General features: G+C 43.8%; 1 protein-coding gene across 1 annotated transcript in view; it reads right to left on the bottom strand.

The window, feature by feature from the left end:
- LOC133353343 (regulating synaptic membrane exocytosis protein 2-like) overlaps positions 1-18521 on the bottom strand; it is a 271939-nt gene that overhangs the window by 100467 nt on the left and 152951 nt on the right. Inside the window, 2 exon segments of the mRNA XM_061569499.1 lie at positions 7854-7973; positions 15536-15747. Coding sequence (XP_061425483.1) covers positions 7854-7973; positions 15536-15747 — 332 coding nt within the window.

The following is an 18521-nucleotide window of genomic DNA, read 5'->3' as shown; positions in this document are numbered from 1 at the left end:
TTTGTACTGAATATTTTAAGCACGGGCTCGAAAAATGGTGGCTCTTAATTTTGACACATGTTGAAAAAAAGCAGGTTAAAGTGGCACTCAGAAAGTGAATGTTGGCGTATACATAATTTATTGTAAATCACTTACTGCTAGCTAATCTATGCGACGATGGGCGCAGTGGGTGCAGTGCCGGTAATTTGCACGTGATATACGGCACACATTAAAGCTCGAATGGTTCTTACACCCAACACTGGCGCTCTGCTGAGATTTGTCACTCCTCTGAGTTGGGTGGCGATGTGGAAACACGAGTAGACACATTCGGCTGCGCTCAACGACTGTGGTATTCGACCCAATATGAAGGATCAATCCGCCAACCTACAAAAAATTGAACACTCCGATTTTACTATTGTGAATGCTGGGAGTGTCAATCAATGGCTCTCAAATAGGATTCCCATTCATATTCTTTTGTATTCCCGCTCCCAGATAACGAGCGGCAACTTTTTCGGAATATGCCCACCACGCAGTTGTTGAAGCAGCAATGGAGGCCACATGTCTAACTGAAAATGTAACCAAAGTTGAGAAAGTGCCGACATAAATTTGTGTGCTTAGTTTGTTGTCCTTCCCCCGTACCTCCGATGAACATCGTTGGCTACATACGGTGCGAAAGAGGTTCAACATAGATACATACACATCACTGGTTCTCATGATCCGGTGTGCACTTTCCAGTTCCTCCGGGAAGTTTTACAAAACTACGAAAACTATTTAAAACTGTTAACTTTTTATTTTATTTTTTACCAGGTGATGGCCACTGAGCTATATAGATCTTTTTCAGAAGCAACATGGCCGCAAATGACAGCTCAACGAAGTGGCATATCGCGTGGAAATGGAAACCAGCCAAATTCTGTAAACGAATGTTTCTAAATGTGGAGGGGGTAAAAACGAAGGACCTGGAGAAATATCCACGCGACCAAGGGGAGAACCGAATATACAGGCACCAGGTTCGGGAACGAAACCACGACCTCCTGTATACCAGGCGAAGTAGTTAACACCCCGTCACCTGGCCACAAAATTCCACATGCCGCGATCGTTGCTGCTAATGCTGAAAAACCTTGCAGAGATCTGAGGGGAGAGGCTAACTGTGTTTACCTTTTGTATGAACCAACTTGTGTCAAGATTGATATACTTTCACCTTCCATATTCATCAGACTACGTATTTAAAAATTCATAACTAGCTTATAATAAAATAAACGTCCGTAAAATTTTATAAAATATGGATTAAAAGTGCTCCCATATACCAATTCGGACGACTGTGTGTTGCTCGACTCCCTGTTAGTGTTAATGCACCATCAGCAGCCATGATAAATACACTGCCGGATGCAGCTTCTCCAAAGCTGTCGCCATCTCTCACAGTCCAGGGAAGTAAGATTCCATTTAGCATTGACCAGATGGAATGGATATCCTCTTGAATGGGATCCATCCTTTGTCTGCCACTGTGTTGTTAGTCTCGAACATCCCTTTGAGCAACATGCCCTGCCCATGTCAACTCGCTCTCCTTAATAGTTCGTACAATTTAGACTTAAAACTTTCGTGACTGCAGGGATTCATATTCTTTGGTTCTTTCGGTAAAGTCACGGAGATATAAATAATAATAATAATAAAGAAAGTGAATAAAATAATACAAATAATAAAACAAAAAACACTAATGTCGACTGTAGCCTGGTTATTAAGTTTGGTGAGTGTACTGGCAGTCTGTAATGTAGACTGGATCAATGGTTATTAAGCTGGGTGAGTGTACTGGCAGTCTATAATGTAGACTGTAGCAATGGTTATTAAATTGAGTGAGCATAATGGCAGTCTATAATGTAGACTGTAGCCTCGTTCTTAACATGAGTGAGCGTAATGGCAGTCTATAATGTAGACTTATTATTGGTTCTTTTGGTAATAAAATTTAAAATACCACGACGTTTTGATCACAACACAAGCGATCGTCTTCAGGAGGAAAGAGGGGGAAGGTCACCGAAGGCAACCGTTTTTAAAGGTGAAAAAAATGGCCGTGGCACAAGCGCTCCAGCGGCGCAATAAAGTGGGCGGGGCATATGTGCCCTGGGGTCAGAGAGCACCAATTCATAAAATACCTCAAACCTGCATGCGTTGTCTAAACCATGTGTTGCCTTTCTGCTTCTCAGTGGAATTCCAAGCATGGATCATTCCACGCCTCTCCAGAAATTGTTGAACTTTAGTTGGTGTTCAGCCACTTTCTGACAATGCCATGAAGCCCTCATTGCTTGACACAAACTACATCATACAGCCGTACTAGGTGGTGGTTATTTTACAGAATCCAGAGGGAGGGCGATGATTGATGATGATGATGCTCGACCTACTAAGCTTTACTTAGTTGTGTTGCTTGGCACAAGCAGATTAAATAAAGGATTAGGTACCCAAGAGGCTCAAGGACTCTGGTTAATGAAAACACAAGGTTGGTATCAAGCATCATCTAACATTCAAATCCAAATACATGGTTTTAAAAAATCCACTGAACGTTGAAATCAAATGCACCTCTCTCATATCTATGTTGTCTGAAGCTCTATTTGTCCATCATGTACATCTATGTCTTATGTCTATATCGATCTCATTTCACTACATGTCTATCACGTCTGTCTCTCTCTCGCTCGCTTCCCTCAACTCACTACACGTCTATCTGTTGTCTACATTTCTCTCATGTCAACTATATATCTATCTCTTGTCTGTTTCTCTTCTGGCTTCTCACAAATAAATTATCAGGGCATCCAAGAGGCCAACACTAGCACTGGCTAGAACCTAGCCTTAATGATTATGGAAGTACAATTTTTGCTGCTTCAATAATCATTCAAAGTTTAATGAAGAAAAAAATATATATACATAAATCAATGCACATTTAATCTGAATAACTCCTCACTATAAGAAAGACTTCATGAATGCTGTACAAAAATGGCCAAAATGGTTTAATGTGGCCTTTAATGGCGGTACAACCAAGCATTGTCAGTAAGCACCTATTTTGGTCTATATCATTACTACTATTTACTATGTTTGTTTTACCAGGTAACGCCCACTGAGCGATAGAGCTCTTTGTCAGAAGTGACCTGGTCAAAAATAATATCTCAAGGAAGTGGCTTATTACGTGAAAATGTATAGCAGACAAATACTCTAAACGCACGTTGATTCTAAATGTGGAGGAAAAAATCAGAGGACCCAGAGAAAAATCCACGCTACCACGGTGAAATCATGTAAACTCCAAATATACAGGCATCAAGATTGGGATCGAATGCACGACCTCATGTGTACCAGGCGTGGTAGTTAACATCTCACCACGGCGGCACCCTAAACAACAGTGGTGTGGCCATCATCGCATTCAGATGCTTTTACCAGCCAGAGCAGTTATATATGGAGTATATTAGACTGAGGCACTCCAGGGAAGGAGAGAGTCCCGGGTAAAATTCCAGTTTCCATTGCTGTTGGGGTAAGGAATTGAACCAGAGTGACCAGGTTTGTAGTGCAGTGTTATGCAGTGGTTTCATCTCTTCCAGTCTGTGTTCAACCGCAACACTGCAGGTCACAACACCGCTCTTTATGCTTATTTCCTCACCACTGCTTCACGATGGAATACCCTCCCATCATATACGTTGACCAAGCTTTGTGATAAACTTTCTTTATTCAAGAGATGTTTTAACTTGTATATCCTACAGACATTATGGAGCTGTCTGCTTCTTGCCACTTGATGTAGTGGAACTTTGAGGCCTGGATTCAGCAAACTGTGATAAAAAAAAAACAGCTCTACATAAGTATACACATTAAATAAATGACTGCAGCCTTAATACACCATCAGAGTACATGTATAATCCGAAATAGAATATTTAACATGTTTACCTTCAGCTAAATCAGACCTTGCGATGGCCAGCCTTGAGGCAACCTCTAATCACTCCTAATGAGATATCGATCCGGGCAGCAAAAAAAAACCCTCGCACAGATACGCCAAGCAAGAGCGCGCACCCATAGTTCTCGGATTGGGACAGTCGGGAAAAATTAAAACGACAAATCAGCGGGCGTGCGTAGTAAGGCGATAATTCTCGGCGATGGGTGCGGGGCGCCGGCTGTGGCGGGCGATGTTTGGTCCACGACCGTGGCTCGATGTGGCTCTCACAGTACGAGACACGGCCAACAAAAGTGAACGCACCGCACGCACTCGTCAATAAAACACCGTGGCCTTGTCGAGGGAAAGGCATACATTGTCGGCGACCGTGGGCAGAGTTTTGGGGGGACAACGCCCCCCCAACCCCCTCCCCCCAAGACTGGACACCTTGATGAATTTATTTTCAGTAGTTAACAAAAAAGATAATTTTAAAAAATCGATAAATTAGATGCACCCGCGATTCCTAAACTCCGCCTGTGTAGGCGACGATTCGGGCGCCAGGCACTTCTGCATAGCACGCAGATGCTCTCCTGATTCCCACTCGCGGCGAGGAGGCCTCGGCATTGGCATTTGTGTCCTGAACACGTTGCCAGCATGTGAAAGAGTAGCGTCGAATAATGTAGCTGCAACGAAGAGAGTCCATTGCCCTTAAACTATTGCAAGGCCCGTGGGCCACTGGCGGCCCCTGGTGGCCTTTAGTGCCGCCACAACAGAGGTCGCAAACCGGTTTTGATTCCTTACCCGTACCCGTACCCGGCCACACCAGGGTCGCAAATGGGTAGCTGACTAGCTGTACCCGGGTAGCCATTCCCTACCCGTACCCTACCCGAAATGAGTGACAAACGGTGACTCACCAGTGACTCACGGCCTACCCGTACCCGGCCACACTAGGGTTGCAAACGGCTACACGTACCCGGCCAGGGTACGGGTAGCCGGGTATCGGGTAGGGTACGGGTATCGGGTACCCGGTTGCGACCTCTGTGCCACAACTCACTACCCTGTCATGCAATAATCCCCCTGGTGCCTGCACGTGGAACTTATTTCATGGCTCTATCTCGTCAGTCTACATCATACTCGATCGCAGTGCATTCCTTGGCCACCCCTTGGTGTGTATTCAAACGGTGACCTTATTCAATGAGAGTTCAGCTCGTGTCCAAGTGCCCACGATAGGCAACAGGAACACAACCGCAGGCTTGCAGCAGCTTACCGCGAACAGCGTAGGAAAATTCCAATTGATTTAATTAACTTTATATTCATCAGTAACCTTGCATGTGCCCCATGGAAAGCCCGAGGTGGCTCATTTGGCTAATCGTCGGCTGCGTTTAGTTAATTTCCACATGATATACGTTTAGCATGCACCTACAATGCGGTGGGCTTTTATCAGCCAGCCTAATAGTGGCCGATATATTGCCAGCTTTCCACCCAGGTGGCCCCATTGTTCTACATTTACAAAGCAAAACAAGCACGCTTCTAATTGATGTCAATACATGTGAATTTCCATGATGCGTGTCCTGGTGAGAGTGTGCTCAAGGTGCGATCCATCGCACAGCAATAGGTGGAAGCTCCAGCATTTACTTAACGAGCACTTTATAATTTTGTGCAAATTCAATGAGCATTTTGGTTTCTTTTAAGGAGAGTGTTTGTTTCTCTCTCAAAGGAGGGTCAGAGTGTTTCTCTGCGCAAATCAGCAGCAGAGTGCTGCTCAACTACATTGGAGGAAAGAAGCTTGGAATGCAAATTCCACAGTCCTATGGTGGGTCCAATCTATTAACTAGAGGACCACGTTTGACTTCCCCTGGTGAGATGCTCGGATGAGCCAAATCCCAAACAGGACTTTAATCACATCCTTCAGATTGTACCAAGCATCCTAACCAGTGTCACCCAGCAGCAATGTAAACAAAAAAAGCTAAAAAATATTCCACAACAGCAAAGATAATTATCTACCGCTTCAATACATGCACATTAATATTGTTGCTGTGTAACAGCAGGCACAAACAGCTTGCTTATACTTCTAAAACGGGCACTCAACTGGCAAAAGGACATTAAACAAGAAGGGAGCCACATGGCACAGCTTGGGACGTTTCTCCCACTCTGCTTGGGACCTTCCATCAGCTGATTTATATTTTTCTTTGAGTCTTTGGCATTTACATTGATTATTAAGTATCTTAAACATCGTGCAGGGTGGCTTGGGTAAGTAGCATGGATCCACAATTCTGAAATCATACACTGGTTGTTAATGTATTTCTTTCTTTTCTCAAACTTATTATGAGTGGTGGTATGAATCAGTTGTTTGTGCAGTAGCGCACCTACGCCGCTGGCTGTCTGCTCGTGTGAACCGCTTCCCACAGTGGCTAGGAGATGTTAAATACCTCGCCTGGCATACAGAAGGTCGTGGGTTCGATCCCGACCCTGACGCCTGCTGTATATTTGGACTTTAGATGTTCTCTCTCCCCGTGGTCGTGTGGATTTTTCTCCGGGTCCTCCGGTTTTCCCCTCCACATTTAGAAACGTGCGTTTATAGGGCGTTTGGCTGCTATAAATGTCCACGTCACAAGCCACTTTGTTGAGCTATCATTTGCAGCCAAGACGGTACTGAAAAATAGCTATATAGTTTAGTGGGCCTCACTTGCTAAAATAAAAAAACAATAGTACTTTACTCTGTGGCACTACTGCGCAACACAATCTGCCCTTCCTTGCTCGTGAATAAAATGTAAAATAAAAAAATCAGACACATTTTTGAATCTGCTTTGGCAAAGGATTTTAATTTCCGCATGTCACAACTGGAGGTTGAGAATTTCCCTTTGATGTAAATTCTGCATTTGGCGTCCTGCACATTCCCAGGACACGGCTTCTCTGCGTGGGTGCCCTGCCCAGTTTATGGATGGAACTTCTTTGGCACTGTACATATGCAACCGCGCTAATCGGAGGTGCGGAGGAAGGACAACAAATTCAACACTAAAAGTAGTTCGAAAGAAATTAGTTTTCAATTTAGACGTAAAAGTGCATTGCTCCAGTGCCTTCCTAATATCGAAGGGAAGAGCGTTCCAGACGGTCACAGAAGCTCATTTGACAAAAACCCAGCCTCAACATGCGTTGAGGCTGGGTTTTTCCTCCCCTTTTGGCAATGTGTTACTTATTATTTATTTTTGTGATGTACGGTACTTTGAACACCTTGTAGAAAGGCGCTTTATACATGTCATCAATTATTATTGTTGTTATTTATAATCAAGTGTGGGTGAAGGAAATCATGGGTTAAAATTCCTAACCAAATATGCAGGTAGCCTATTCCGCATGAAACAATCAATAAACTATTAGCGGCATTGGTTCAGTGACCTAACAACAACACCATGATGCCCCTGCCTCTGGCTTTATTTTGCTATTCTTGAATTGGTACCAGCTCACAACTCATTCTTAAGACTCACTTTGAAGCACAATAGTTATGAATTCATTACGTATCTATTTCCCGCACCTCCGATTAGCACGGTTGGCTACGTAGGTGCGAAAGAAGTTCAACATACGTACATACAACACTGATATTGCAGGCAGGTTGTTATACAGCCGAGTGCTGCCTGTGTGCGTGGGTGTGTGGGCGTCTATGTGTGTCCGTGCGTATGGGGAACAGTGGTGTAGCGGTCCATGCGCTGTGCTATGAACCTGCCAACCTGAGTTCGATTCCCGTTCATGGCCAACACCAGTGACGACTATCTGCTGAACCGGTCCTGGGCCTTCCCTAGGTCGACTCAGCCTCACTGGTGCAATGTGTAAATATTGCCACCAGGGAGACAAAGGGGGCCGGGTGTGTTGTTAGCCATCTACCCGCTCGCGGTTGGCTAAGTACTGATGCGTGCCGCCGAGTGCTCACTGCGCATGCATGGTGCGCGTCTGCGTGCGCGCGAGCGAGCGAGCGAGGTGCCCGTACCTTGAGGCCGAGCAGCGCCCCCGAGTCTCGAGGCATGGTGCCGTCGCGCATCCTCTTGTTGAGCATGATGCGCCCGATGAGCCGGTCGCCTTCCCTGGAGGGCTGCCACGTCACGGGGTGCTGGGGGGGTCAACAGTGACCATCAAGCGCCTGCGCCACGCAAATCACTTGCTGCGCCACTCATCCCACCCACCCACATCGCTTGTGAGTGGGGAGGACGGGGTATTATTTTTGTTGTATTGTTAATTCGCCGGTAATTGGGCTTCGTGAGTTCTGGTCGATTGTGCTTGCATTGTCGGTGCTATGATTTGCTCAACAGGCATGCGATGATTATCATCATCATCATCCTTGCTGATGACGAATATTTTAATTGTGAAATATAAATTTAATAAACCCAATTATTTATTCGATGCTGTGTTTATAAGTGGTATTATTGTAATCATCTATACATTGGGATAACTGTTTGATGAATAATTAAGCAATATTGTGAATGTGGCCATTTCGGGGTATATTATTTTTGGGCCATAACGAATTATGATTTTCAGGTTTATCGATGTTTTATTATATAATTCTGTATGACATATGAAACTAATCACCTGTGATAGATATTGTTAAAAAGGGGTATTTAAAATGTTCCCACATTCAAATTGTGCCTTAATATATGCCTGGACTACCTTCAGTGTGACATTATTACGATACAATTAGCAATAATTAGAGAATTTTCTGACAATATGAATTAATATATATATAAGGTAATCGATAACATGTAAAAGTCCAATTTTCTTCGTCAATTATATTTGAAGTGGTGGTTGATAATTATTAAAGTTCTTAAAATTTAGACATTTGAATTAAAATATTGGAAACGAGAAAGTTTAATAACACAAAAGGGGATTTAGATTATAGACCCTATTGGATCACATCCAATGCAAGCAAGTGAAATACATTTTCTAAGGCATTAAATTGCAATTTAATTAAACAGCTATAATTAATAATTTATAATCGGTAATGCCCACTTACCGTTGACTTTCAGAAAAAGAGAATTATTCAGAGGGATGGAAAACCACAGAGTTAGTGGGAAGGCAGCCAGAACTGGCCCCAACAATTGCCTTCGCTCTGTGATCCTATATTTGGATGTTTGACCAACTTTATTAACGAGTGCAGTATACATATATATTTTAATTACGCAGTAATTGGACTTGATACATATTTGCAATCCTGTGGGGTTTTTTTGTTAGGGTTTTTCAACGTAAACATGATTGTGCTGTGAAGAGACTGCATTAGATCAAAATGAAATAAGAACATTGAATCTGAAATAAAGCATGGACAATACATTTGACTAAAATTTTAAGAATAATAAAAACAAATGAATAAATTAAGAAGGCAAATAGGAAATTATATAGCAGGATGGATATGTGTGAAAATGAACAGGAAGATTCAATAATGGTCGGTTCACCTCATCCGATCACCTCAATATGAATGGGATAATTGCCATGTGGCCACAACAGTGGAAAAGTTACAGCACAAATATCCAATGGCTTGTGAATGCACAAGCAGGATGCACGTGTCCTTCCAAATTTAAAGAGGCAGTGCGAACTGAACTCTCGCGGGCCGGCTGAATTTATTAGTATGACCTTAAAGGGCATGCGCGTGAAATTTGCTGCCAAACTTATTGGGCCGACAACAAAAAATGCAACACGTTATTTTCAAGCTGAGGCGAGGATGTTTGAGGTGTACCGGTGAGAAGAGATCTCCCAATTAGTTGAATCCCCCCCCCCCACCCCTATAAAGAAGCTGCAGCCAGTGGGGAACTGAGCCACCCAGAAAGGTGAGAGTGAAAAGAAATACAGTCTCCTGCGGCAAGAGGGCAGGGATTCATGATTTCCAGAGTTGAGACCCATTCACTACCCTGTATACATGCAGCATAGCATTTATAACGATGTTTAAGATATATATGCATTTACATGCATACTCATACACATATGCATGTAGGCGTGCATATAATACAAAAAAGGGGCAGGCAAAGTAGGTTGTTTGGCCTTTATGCATCAGCTTTGGACCAGCTGGAAGATATAAGTTCAAGTGACAGAGTAACGGAAATAAGAGGAATCTTGACTTAAAGCTTTCGTGACTGCAGGAATTCATAATTCTTTGGGTTTTTCGGTGAAGTCACGTAGATAGGTTCAAAGAAAATAACAAAAACTACGACGTTTCGATCGCAACACAAGTGCTTGTCATCAGGAAAAGGGGGTTCACTGCTAAAGGCAAACTGTTTATAAAGGTTTTAAATGGGCGTAGTCCAAATATCAGCAGCATGGGCGGAGCAGCTAATGTTAATGTAAATGATGGGCAGCGACCGCGACGGTGGTGGGTTTCCACCAATTAAAGGGCTGCCAGGTTAAAATTATCATGTCAATGTAAGATCGGTGAGCGGCCTCCACGGCGAGCGTGCTGAGGTGGCTATGTTCATGTGAGAGATTAGCATGTTAATGTAAGATCGCAGAGCCGCCGCACGTCGAGGTCGGCGTGCGAAGGTGGCTGTGTTGGTGTGAGAAATTTAGCCTGCTAATGTGGTGACGACCGCTTGTGTTGCGATCGAAACGTCATAGTTTTTGTTATTTTCTTTGAAACCTATCTACGTGACTTTACCGAAAGACCCAAAGAATATGGAAATAAGAGGCTTAGAGAGATGCCCAGCCAGAGAGGCACCCGGTGAAATTTCCTCGAGTTTTAATCGAATGTCAAAAACGATAATGCACCTGCGGCGTACTGAAACCACAGCAGAACAAATTTGCAAGTAAAAAAAATGATGACGATTCATGGACTCTCTTTACAATCTTTTTTTTCGCATGATGTATTATTCGAAGTGTGTGATGTACGTGTTTGTATTTATTTATGAGTTCGTTGCAAGCAAACTAAATGTAAGCATTACTTAAAAACTTTTCAATAACACACTGCGTTGCAATAAACCATGTATTTGGTTTTGAATCAGGAAGAGCATTCATCGCATTGCTTGCCCAACCAAAGTAATATTTTCTCATTTCCTTATCTCTAAAACTCAAGCAGTGTATCAAGTTGACCAGACCACAGGGATGACTTGTGCACTCATCAATCCACTTTATTTACCAATAAAATTATTTACTCATCAAATTTTAAACTGAATATTCTAATCGAACTTGCCGAGGAGATGGTAGGAATATATCCGCATGTTTAATTCCATACTGTAAATATATAGTCCTCATAAATGATTAATTTCATTGTTCATTTACCACAGAGCTCTTCTACATAATTAATGCGGCATAACTAGGATTTAAGAGTTACACACATGATGGATATACGAATGCCAAATGGATTACCTTGGCACTCCTCGTCAATGGAACAATATCGCACCTCTTTTAAGATTAAATGAATATTTCCTCTCGGGGGCATTTAAAATTATTATTTTTACAAACTTCATTTGTCAAAAGTATCTCAGTTAGTTTTTTTTTGTATGGGTCATTAGAAGAGCAGGCCAAACACCTCCTCTAAATACCCCCTTCCTAGATTTAAAGCTTTCGTGACTGCAAGGATTCATACTCTTAGGTTTTTTCGGTAAAGTCACGTAGGTATAAATAAATAAATAATACGGGTTTATATTTATCAAATATTTAAATAATAATAGAAAGAAAATAATATTATTATTTTACTTCTATTATTATTTCTATTATTATTATATTTCTATGATTATTTCTATTATTTTATTTCTATTATTATTTCTATTATTATTATTTTATTTCTATTTTTTATTTCTATTATTATTTCTATTATTTTATTTCTATTATTATTTATATTTTTTTTACCTACGTGACTTTACCGAAATAACCTAAGAGTATATCCCCTTCCTAATCGGGCGGCATTAACAAGCAATTGCAGGGCCGCACCTTTAACGACTCGGCTCATTGCTTGGGCAATACCTGGGCGAATGCTAACAAACGTTGCCTCCTCCTTAATTAAATTTGCATGTGATGATATTTTTAGCTGTGTTATACACCTTCATGCAAGGTAAATTTGCCTTGCCGCTTAATGAAAATGTCCTGTAATTTATGGTTCGGTAGTGCCGTATTTTCTTTTGTGGCTCAGGTTTCCCTTGAAAAGTAGACTTGTCGTCTCAGTGGGCCTTTCAGCAAGTTATAAAGAAGATCACTAACAAATGAACATAATAATGTTTTATAAAGTATTGAACAGGTAATATATTGTACTGGTCAGTTTTATAGGCCCTAGTACAACTTTCAAATAGTTACATGTGTTGTTTTTATTTAGTTAAAATGTATTGCATCGGAGCCAAATCCTGAGTGTAAATCTCATAATGCATGTAAAAAAAACATTTAACATTTAAATAGCATAACTGTGAATTATAATTATTACTATTTGTATGTATTTTTATATCAAGCGGAGGAAATTTCCCAAGATCACCTCCCTGGTGACGTGGGCACGAAAGTCTGAGAAAAAAAAACATTTTTTCACACAGTACAGCTAGGGTTGCCACCTGTCCTAGTTTATCCAGGACACCCTATTTTTGAGGTAGCTATCCCGGGAAATCTGCAAGTCAACCCGGGTTCATTAAAAGTACCGTTTTTTTACAGTGGTGTAATGATACATTGCTTTGAATACTCACGTTGAGTCCAGTTTCCATAGGCAGCTGACACACTCTCCTTCTCACAGACAAATTGAACTCCATTGCATGCCCGCAGCAAGAAATCGAAAACTTTTTATGGGTAGGACCCTCCCCATAACGTTCGCCCCCCCCCCCCCCCCGAGTCGCCATTTTCCTCAGTGACATAACTCATTGGAGCCAATTCACAAGGTGACCACGCTCATCCGGCAGCAATAGTACAAAGTAGTTGGCAACATTAAGCGGCAAACAACAACGCTGTTTGCGCAGGGTGGGTGGCGTGGAAGCGGAGGGGTGTTGGAGGCTTGTCTATGAAAACCATAACTAAGCACCGACATGCTCCTCTTCTCGTAGACGGGCTAACCGATGCCAAAGCCCACGCAAGGGCAGTGGGAGGAAGAAGAAAAACAGCACGACCCACTGTTTTTGCAGTTAAAGGGACACGGCTCTCCTGAAACGGCCTTCTTGAGACCCTGAAGTGTCCGGCCTGCAGTGCCTTGTAGGAGAGCTACCCTTTGCTCATACAAGGGGAAACACCAGCCCTGCTTTGAGCAGGACACAGTCGCGGCCCTTGTGGAATGCAGGTTACGACTGCCAACCGTACCCAGGCCACTTATCCGGCACGCCGCTTGGATGCACTCCCGCACCGAGAGGCTACTGCGCAGAGTGGAGGCAGCATTCCTGTTCTTTTATAGAAACCAAACAGAACAACGGGCTGTTCTGACAGCCTCTACTCCTTGACAGCATTCAGCAAAAAGGAGTGTGCCCAGCCCAGGCCGGTCAACCTTCGTCCCCACCGAGGATGGCATTGGTTCGGTACTAAATGTATGACGGTAGCAATACCTCCTGATTAACGTTGAATTCCAACACCACGTTTGTGATCAAGGCAATGTCCTCAGAACCGCCCGATCCTTAGACGCCACTCCATAACTTGGGCCAACCGTCAAGAAGTGGATCCCCCTGATCCGCCTTGCCGAGGCCGTCCTCAGAAAACACTCCTAACACGTGGTTAGGGTCTCAGAGGTAGGGCCATGCAGAGCATTCCGAATCAAATGCAAATTTGGAAGGGCCATCCCTGATCAAGTTAGATGCCTTTCCCGCTTGAAGCGCGTCAATCTCCTCAGTGATCGCCACTCTCGGTGACTCCGCAGAGCTCGCTTTGGTAGCAGCAGGTCGTCTAAAGAAGGGCAAATATGGCGTGACCTCTCTTCTTGCAGCAGGCTATCTGGTAAGGCCAGGGATGGATCTTCAGAAGCCGGCGGATAACTTGCAAGCCGTGCCATTGCTGAATTGAATCAGAGCATTATAAGAAAACTTTCCCATCTATCCTCTGAGACTGCATATCTGCATTCTACTGATATGAGGATCCTAAAGCTTTAAAGCGTTTTTTTCCCCACCCATGTGTTGATAAAAGAGTAAAGTAGTTTATGCTAATGCCTCTGTGTTCTCACGTTTGATCATTATTTCCTGAGGCCTCTATGTCTAAATACAGCGCCATTAGGTCTAGAACCATTCAAACCACTTTTTATAAAGCTTCCTTAGGTTGCCTTACCGGAGTTTCCTAACAAACCTTTCACCATCCAAGTCAGTTTGTGATGTTGAGAATCACCCCACTCACCCAATTCTTCTCTTGTGGTATTTAGATCAAATGAAGACAAATCTGTTTTTAACAGATTCTCCCTGGGTGCTGGAGGAGCTTTTGTTATCTCCAGAGAAACTATGGACTTTTGAGCTCTCCTGAGGTCTTCTTCAGCCTCATCTTTGTACTCTTGCATAAGATCATTCTGGATGTACGAATGTTGAACTTATTACGCACCGTACCTAGCCAACCGTGCCAATCAGAGGTGTAACCGTGATTTGTGGTTTGAAAGGTCCTGTGCCAACGAGCAGTCATCCTGCCCCAAGGCGATCTCCAAGGGCACTTTCCGGAGGCTGTCAGCCCTCCTAGTGGCCTTTCTCCTTGCCTCGGACATGATGGCTTCCTAGCGGTGGGTGATCTATGTGTTGTGTGCACACAACCAAAGAGTTGTGGGCAGGCCTCGCACAGCAAATCCTGGGGCTGTGTGCCCACATGGTGAGTGGTGCCGCCGGTCGGTAATGGCATGAGGGAGCCTTGGGCGCTCCCTTGCTGACACTCCATTGCCTGTGTTGGCAGGACCCGTCGGGGACCGAGTGCCACTGGATCATTTGGGCCACGTGTGGGTGGCCCAGATCTGTTCATCCCCGGTTGCTCCAAAGGAGCCGCCGCTTCCTCAGGGATGTCTTTCTCAGCGTCCGCCTTGCTCTGCAACTATCATGCACTAGAACAGCCATCACGGTCATCGCCTCAAACATGATGGTACGAGGAGTGCAAGATCGCTCATATTGTGAGCCGACCCAAACTTCTGTCAACCTCATCTGTATGCGGCCAGGCCCCGACGAGGGTATGTGTAGGTCACCAGCAAGCATGGCGGCCAGATTTCCTTGGCCAGCGAGCCTACACGCTCCCTACACTGCCGCTCGCACTACATTTAAAATTGCAGCTCGCTTGAGGCGATAAAAATAATATACTATTAAAACATGCATTCATATTGTGCAGCTGTATTGCCTAAAAACGATTTTAAACGTTCCAAACTCCAGGAGCCTACACGATGTCCGAGAATTTTCAGAAATCCTAGAGCACTGAGGAAATTAATGGCTTAGGTGTCACGTGTGGGGGGACCCTTCCCCTTCCATTGGGGGATTGGGGGGATGGGGCATCCCACCTGTCAAGTAACCTATGTTTGTGGGTTCCGGCACGGGATGGAGTCAAATTGTCTATGAGAAGAGGAGCATGCTGGCATCCGCCGTATGAACAACACCACTCAAAGACAATGCATTTACATGTAAGATCCCCCCCACCCCCTGTTCCCGTATTGTAAAACTATTCTTATTTCCACTACGTGCCTCCAGTATTTTGTACCTCAGACGGTGGCAACCCTAATGGCAGCGTCTAGCTTTGCCTGTGAGGGCGCACACACAACAACAACAACAACAAAAATGGGAGATGTTGTACCTTGTCGCTATTGCTAGAGTGCTCCTCGTTAAGGGTCGTGCTACTGCACGTGTCTATGCCCGAGTCTTTGGTCTGCGGCTCGCGCCAGTCGAGGCCATCGTCCAGCGACCTCCCACCCACGAAATTCACCGCCCGCTTGGGGCGCTCAGTGGCGGTGCCTGCGGCCATGGGCCCGAGAGAGCTAGTCTTTCTTTTCACCCTCACTGTTTCCCCTGAGCGGTGATCACGTGCGCACACGCACACACACCGACAACACAACAACAACAACAAAAAAGGAAGGGCGGGTGGGGAGGGGGAGGGAAGGGGAGATAAGGCAAAAAAGGCGGGCACAAAATGAAACTGAATTAAATAAAAACAATGAATCAACTTGCTTAAACAAATTAATTAAACTCAAAAAGAACGTGCATGCGGTTGTTAGTGAGGCTTGGGTCGAGTTCTGTGAGAAAGTGCTGCCGCTACAGAGTTCCTCATCCATGCCTTTTGTGATTAAACAGTCTTGCATCACACAACGGAGGTTATATTTATGCATTGGTAGGTTTCCACAATTTTCCATGACTTTGTAGTGGGTGAGTTTAACCTTAATGTCTTAATTAAATAAAAACACCCTGCACTCATTCGGTCACCATAGCAAGCCACGCCTGGCATAGGAATGAGACATAACACCCGGCAGACTGCAACACCATCTCGAGAACTGAACCCAGTCCTTACTGCTGCTGCATGCATTGCTCTGGATGGTTATGGAGGATGACAGGGGGGAGCTGCTGCACTATCGATGGCAAGAGATGGAGTGGTCGGGGAATGTGAGATATCCTCCTTCGCGGCTTTCTGGGCTCACCGCAAATACTGGGGACGCCTCGCTGCTATGCCATGACGCATGATCCAGCAAGAAATAATCCAAGTCTCCTGGGGGGACGGGCCGTGCGACAGTGCATCAAATGGGCGCAACACAACACATCTGTAACCTGGGGCATAGCTGCCCTAAAGTCACTGTGGCTATGGGGTCAGGTGGATGTGTGACTCGTGTCCTTTACACTTCACAGCCATTGCCCACTTGATAAAGGATACGGTGCGAGCGTGTGTGTGTGTGTATTGCCCGCGTCACGTTATTACACAGAGCTCACATTTGGTGGCCATGCTTTCCCCATAGACAGAATCACTTTAGGTTTTTGCTCTAACACAGCAAATCAAGAGTCATGAGCTAGCTTCACACGAGCCACGGGGGAAATGGGACAAACAGAGGCACGAGACAAAGTTTTCCCCATGCCCAGATGAATATTGCACGGATGTCTTCTCTGCAAAAGCATCGAGTGAGCTGTGGAAATCCCAACTTGCTTTGGTGATCAGTCTATCCGGAACATTAAATAACCCCTGAAGACTTTCTTCGATGGGTAGTGGTTTACCAGATGGTGCCCATTTAACTTATTGCCTTATTTTTACCAAGCCTCGAGTGAAAACCGGCTGGGATTTGAATTTATGATCTTATGCACCTTTGATGCTTGAATAACCAAGCAATTTTCCAGCCATGGGGCACCGTCTCTGAATGTGACAAGATGCATTACATCTATTATAATTATTACATTTATTATAATAATTTCCAGAAAAGTTTCGTCCATATGGACAATTTACAATGGAGGACTGTTTAGTTCATGGAATGTGTGTATTTAATTCCACCACAAATTGCCTCGTTCTAATGAGGGCATTATAGTTTTTAAATGCCCACAAAAAGGTGAACACTTAATGTTAAGCACACTTAATGCTCCCTCCGGGGAGTGCAACACTTCACAGTTCTCAATACAAGAAGTTGTTAATCTGCTTAGCCTTGAGCCTAGAGGTTAGAGAACTGCCCATGGGTCTTCCCCACTGATCCATTAATGATCAGGGAAGTCTTTCTGAAAAAAAAAGTGTTGTGTGACACACAAACAAATGAACCCTCACTGGTACACAGAGGAACCCCTATGGGATGTGGACTGCAGCATACAAAAATACACATCTTGTCTCACCACGTACAAATAAATCATGGAACGTTTCAGTGCATACTCCTTAAAGACCGTATAGACCAATGTTTTCGAGCAGCATTTGTTTATGCTGACAAAAAACTAAAACTGGGGACAGACTTTAACTTTCTCAGCCACATCAGCCGAGTAAAATGTAAGTTTATTTTAGGCAGTGAGACAAAATGAAGTAAATTTGTTATTTTTTTGTTATTACAAAGTTCACCACGACAATGTAATGCTTAGGGTAACCTTTCCTGCCATCGAGCTCATTACCACAATGTTATTGCCACAATGTAATTAACCAGAATACCCTGGCTTTCATAGCTAATACATTAATCCATGTATAATTTAAGGGTTGGTTACGTGAAAGTTGAATGCCAAAGATTATGATCATTAACCCTCAACCACCCGACAGGATTGTCACATTTACAAAAATATTAAGATATTAATTATACGCATGCCAATGTATTGATCAAATTCTCACTGGCGGCTTAAGACTCATCAAAATACAATGTTCCTGCTTGGAGCTTCGCCGGGTGGTGAACTCCTGGATACCTGTTAAACTACTGAATATCTGTGGAACTACTGGGACATCTGTGAAAGTACTGTACACCTGTGAAACTACTGACAATCTGTGAAATCACGGGGCATCTGTCGAACTACTGGAAATCTGTGGAATTACTGCACATCTGTGAAACTACTGGACATTGCTGAAAAACAGCTTCACAGCTCACCGGATTCCTCCAGTGTAAATAAATACATATTCTGATTTCCAAACTCCCATCATGCAGCTCGAAAGCAGTTTTGATAGAAACGTCGTTTTGCGTTGACGTTGAATTCAGTGATGAGAAGCCCTAAGCCACCGGTGACCGTCTTTACAGGTGACGGAGGGTTAATGACAAGGACATTTGGCATGAAAACTACAACGTGGCCCTAACCCAATATCAATTATGGACCACAATTAACAATATTGTGAACATATTATTTCATAT

This window comes from Lethenteron reissneri, chromosome 43, assembly GCF_015708825.2.
Source record: "Lethenteron reissneri isolate LAM-NWPU_2019-01 chromosome 43, ASM1570882v1, whole genome shotgun sequence".
NCBI lineage: Eukaryota > Metazoa > Chordata > Hyperoartia > Petromyzontiformes > Petromyzontidae > Lethenteron > Lethenteron reissneri.
The sequence above is the reverse complement of the archived record's forward strand: the minus strand, read 5'-3'. Positions and strand labels throughout refer to the sequence as shown.